Source organism: Etheostoma cragini, chromosome 23, assembly GCF_013103735.1.
Source record: "Etheostoma cragini isolate CJK2018 chromosome 23, CSU_Ecrag_1.0, whole genome shotgun sequence".
NCBI lineage: Eukaryota > Metazoa > Chordata > Actinopteri > Perciformes > Percidae > Etheostoma > Etheostoma cragini.
The window spans coordinates 296,520-301,359 of NC_048429.1; the positions used below are offsets into that span (position 1 = coordinate 296,520).

The 4,840-nt window shown below is 39.6% G+C and overlaps 1 protein-coding gene across 1 annotated transcript; it reads left to right on the forward strand.

Annotated features, from left to right (window-relative positions):
- The first annotated feature begins 1,939 nt into the window (after positions 1 to 1,939).
- Positions 1,940 to 4,691, forward strand: rtcb (RNA 2',3'-cyclic phosphate and 5'-OH ligase). The gene is made up of 5 exons (XM_034863143.1): positions 1,940 to 2,154; positions 3,298 to 3,376; positions 3,455 to 3,525; positions 4,261 to 4,360; positions 4,468 to 4,691. Exons 1-5 carry the CDS (start codon positions 2,062 to 2,064, stop codon positions 4,626 to 4,628), a joined length of 504 nt encoding a protein of 167 aa, XP_034719034.1. The 5' UTR covers positions 1,940 to 2,061; the 3' UTR covers positions 4,629 to 4,691.
- Positions 4,692 to 4,840: the final 149 nt, after the last annotated feature.

The following is a 4,840-nucleotide window of genomic DNA, read 5'->3' on the forward strand; positions in this document are numbered from 1 at the left end:
TCTGGTAGGACCGGGCTAACGGACCAGAGTCTGGTAGGACCGGTGTCTGGTAGGACCGGGCTAACGGACCAGAGAGTCTTTGAGTCAACACAGTTTATTTCTAAAATTACACGAAAATTGAAAGGAGTTTGGTGGAAGGATGATTATTTCTGCAACCGAATATATTTACTATTATTACTATTATTTATAAGATATGTGTAATTTCTCTTGAATTACTGAAACTTAAATGAAAAGTAATCTTTTATATACACTTAGTCTTATTTCCATTGTTAAGCTTAACATTATCCTGATTATTGGGACAAAACGAAAGCTCCATGAGTCATTAGTTTGCTATCTTTCTAGTACAAAACTCCGTGAGAAATCTCCATCTTTAAAATTTTGACGAGTCATTAAGGTTGTTTTCGTTGAGTTGAGAGAACTTTAACTTTTTGTTGGCCTGAAACCAGACTGTATTTAATAATTCGGCAGAAAAATTAGACACAAATAACTTTAAATTTTCCATTAATTAACGATTAGGAAGTTGTGAGTTTGGAAGAAAACATGACAACAACAAGACAAAACCGTCGACACATTATTATTATTATTATAAAATATATACCAAAGTAGATAAAACAACATAGAAACAGATTCAACAAATCTCCCAAAAGCCTGGAATCTAATCAGAGTTGTTATTTAAGGAGAAATTAAACGTTTCGTTTTCATTTCACGGCTGAACGTTAACTAACGTTTTCAGTTGCTGCGTAACAGTGACGCTCCGCTAGCTAGTTAACTAACTTAGTGCTAACAAGGTTAGCTAGTTGACTAGTTTAACCGACGACTAGGTGATAACAGCAGGGAGAACAGAGAAACACTTACATGACGGATTAATTGTGTAAATCCAGCTCGTTTTATCACATTTCTCTGAAGAGTTGCGTCTGTATACAGACCAGAAGCGACGTGAGACAGCGGCGTCAAAACGGCACCGCTAATGACACAACTTCCGGTTTCAAAATGAATAATTTCAAAATAAAATCCAGGACAGAGAGATAAGACAGGCGGACAGTTAGACAGACAGTCAGAGAGACAGACAGACAGAGAGACAGACAGGTAGAGAGACATACAGAGAGTTTGAGAGACAGACAGAGAGACAGACAGACAGTTAGAGAGACATTAAGTACGTACTGTATGTATATGTGCTTTTATTTTGAAGGCCCTGGCCAAATGTATGCTAACAACTACTTGACTACACGTGTTTGACTACAACTACGGCGAGCGAGCAGTTGATGAGTTCGCGAACACTCCGGCTCTGCTGTCCCCGCAGGTGTTATTCTCTTTTAGAGGTTTTAGGTAATGTAGGTAGAAGTTCTCTAATTTATTAAAGAATATTAACAAAATAGGTCTAATTCCTTATATTAGACCTATTTCTACAGAAGTAGACAAAAGCGATTTCTTTTAAAACGCTTCATAGGTAATAATAATAATAATAATAATAATAATAATAATAATAATAATAATAATAATAATAATAATACATTTTATTGTAATGCACTTTGTATTCTTGTTGTCTTCACGAAAACCTTAAAAATTTTAGTTTTTCTGAGTCAAAATGTAAAATTAACAACCTTTTTATTGAGGTTATGGTCGTCTTTTTTGACCCTTTTGAGTATTTCCTCCATTGATTTTGTCATTTTTTCAACATTTATCGACTTTTTCTGACACTTTTGAATTTTCGTGGGTTCGCGTTTTTTTTTTTATTTTTTTTTTTATTAAATAAATATTGAAAACATTCCATACATAATAATACAAAATCTCTTGAAGAATGTACATTCAATAAAATACATAACAAAGAAAATGACAAAAGGATATAATATTCAACCATAGACCCTTAATAATATTAATAATAACAATAATAATATACAGTCTATGTATGTATTCAACACTGAAGAAAATAAATCATTCGCGTTTTTCTGTCAGAACGCGTGTGGGCTTCCGTAGCGCTCCGACTGATGACACTTGGTCGGTGTAAAAGTTTGAAAACGGAGCATTAAACTCTTAAAAATTAAATCTTCTCCGATCAGAACAATGAGTCGGAGTTATAACGATGAGCTGCAGTACCTGGAGAAGAGGGGCAAGAACTCGTGGAGGATTAAAAAAGGTTTTGTTCCCAACATGCAGGTGAGATTCGGGACTCACTGTTAGCTGTTAGCATGGCTAGCTAGCCGGTTAGCTCACATCATTACAGGTAACTACACAGTCAGTTAGCATGTTGGCTAGTAGACTATAACCAGCAGGTTAGCTCACAGCATTACAGGTAACTATACAGTCAGTTAGCATGTTGGCTAGTAGACTATAACCAGCAGGTTAGCTCACAGCATTACAGGTAACTATACAGTCAGTTAGCATGTTGGCTAGTAGACTATAACCAGCAGGTTAGCTCACATCATTACAGGTAACTATACAGTCAGTTAGCATGTTGGCTAGTAGACTATACCCAGCAGGTTAGCTCACAGCATTACAGGGTTAGCATGTTGGCTAGTAGACTATAACCAGCAGGTTAGCTCACATCATTACAGGTAACTATACAGTCAGTTAGCATGTTGGCTAGTAGACTATAACCAGCAGGTTAGCTCCCAGCATTACAGGGTTAGCATGTTGGCTAGTAGAATATAACCGGGCAGGGACTCCCTTCTGGATATATAACTATAATAAACTGTATTTAGTTACAAGAACCAATGAAAACTGTTGCCGATATCAGCCGTAAACCAAAGATAAAACCTGCTGACGTGGGGGAGTCATGCTTCTTATAGATATGAAACAGCAGCCGAATTACAGGGTGGATCCTAATGAGATGAAGACATGTAGCATGAATCAAAATATAGAGTACTGTTTGGCTACATAGGCATCATACACTCTAATTTACAGTTTGGAAATGGAAATCCACGAAGTATAATGTGAACCAGACTGTTTTTTTCAAAATTGATATGAAATCGAGAGACTAAAACTCTGTTTTTTAACATAAAGAAACCTTTTATAAGGATCCAATACTTTTGGTTGAGAGATTTAGACCCAAACTATAACTATAGAGTCAGTTAGCACATGTTGGTTAGTTTTTTGGGGGAAATCACCAGACGCCTTCTGACACAATGTCATCACGACACTTGCAATATTCTGCGATATGTTGCAATTTATAACCTTTTTAATAGGATTTAAGATTCTAGACTGACCATGACAAGGATGCTGTCCTCACACGTTTTATTATAATGAAGCTCAACAATCCTCAGAGTCTACGTGCAGATTCAAACCGACTTCTTCTTTCAGGTGGAGGGCATCTTCTACGTCAACGAGCCTCTGGAGAAGCTGATGTTTGAGGAGCTCCGCCAGGCGTGTGGAGGCAGAGGTCAGCTGCAGCTCACCGCATCTCTTCCTCCTTAAATCACGCTGACCTCTGACTTCATTCATGGTTTCTGTCCCTCAGGTGGCGTGGGGGGATTCCTTCCAGCCATGAAACAAATCGGCAACGTGGCGGCACTGCCGGGGATCGTACACGTGAGTACGCAGTGTGTCCACGTGACTGACGGGAACAACAACAATCTTTGAAATTGGTCCAGTATGAAGCGAGAGAAACAAGCTGCAATGGAACGTTAATAGGAAATTGTGCACTGTTGGCGTCAGTTAGCGTCCACTGAAAGTTGTGTTGTTGCTGCTGACAGACTCAGGTTATTATTCTAAGTGTGTGACAACATTATGGGATGGATCCCTACAGAGATAGAGCTTTTAGTTAAAGAGGAAGATCCTTTTAGTTCAACATGAAACAGAAATCACAATCACCAAACCCACCAGACTCCATGTAAATAATCACTACTTTTAGCGTGTATAGAGAAGCATATCTCCACCAGACTCCATGTAAATAATCACTACTTTTAAAGTGTATAGAGCAGCATATCTCCACCAGACTCCATGTAAATAATCACTACTTTTAGTGTGTATAGAGCAGCATATCTCCACCAGACTCCATGTAAATAATCACTACTTTTAGCGTGTATAGAGCAGCATATCTCCACCAGACTCCATGTAAATAATCACTACTTTTAGCGTGTATAGAGCAGCATATCTCCACCAGACTCCATGAAAATAATCACATTTACATCACATTACAGCTTGTCTCTCCCTGATGTTGAACATCTGTCCTGTACATTAGTCACCAGTCACATGGGGAAATACATTGAATAATCATTGAAATGACCCTTTTAATTGACTGTACTGGGTTTAATCGATCCACAGAGGTCCATCGGTCTCCCAGACGTTCACTCTGGATATGGATTCGCGATCGGAAACATGGCCGCCTTCGACATGAGCAACCCCGACGCCGTGGTGTCTCCAGGTACGAGACACATTACTTTATTATCCTCAGACAAATGCAAGAAAAACGTTATTAATGTTACCAGAAGATAAGTCCCTGCACCACGCTGTGATTGGCTGTTCCCTCAGGCGGCGTCGGGTTCGACATTAACTGCGGCGTCCGTCTGCTGAGGACGAACCTGGACGAGGGGGACGTCCAGCCGGTGAAGGAGCAGCTGGCCCAGGCGCTGTTCGACCACATCCCCGTTGGGGTCGGGTCCAAGGGAGTCATCCCCATGGGGGCCAAGTAAGGAGCCAGCTCAGGGCCTCAGACGTAGAGCCCCACCGATACAGATACCGATATCTGGTTATTTGAAAAGCCGATATGCCGATATATCGGCCAAAATATATTTAAAAAAAAATTCAGGCTAACTATAGTTAGTTAGTCATCACTAACAGGGACGTTGTAGAGCGTCCTCTGGTGGACAGACTATGCAACACCATCACTAACAGGGACGTTGTA

Bases quoted from the DNA above. Each gene is read 5' to 3' on its own strand.
- rtcb (XM_034863143.1), top strand. From the start codon at position 2,062: ATGAGTCGGAGTTATAACGATGAGCTGCAGTACCTGGAGAAGAGGGGC. The intron at 3,377-3,454 runs GTCAGCTGCAGC...TCTGTCCCTCAG, and splicing joins CCAGGCGTGTGGAGGCAGAG to GTGGCGTGGGGGGATTCCTT. The intron at 3,526-4,260 runs GTGAGTACGCAG...ATCGATCCACAG, and splicing joins CACTGCCGGGGATCGTACAC to AGGTCCATCGGTCTCCCAGA.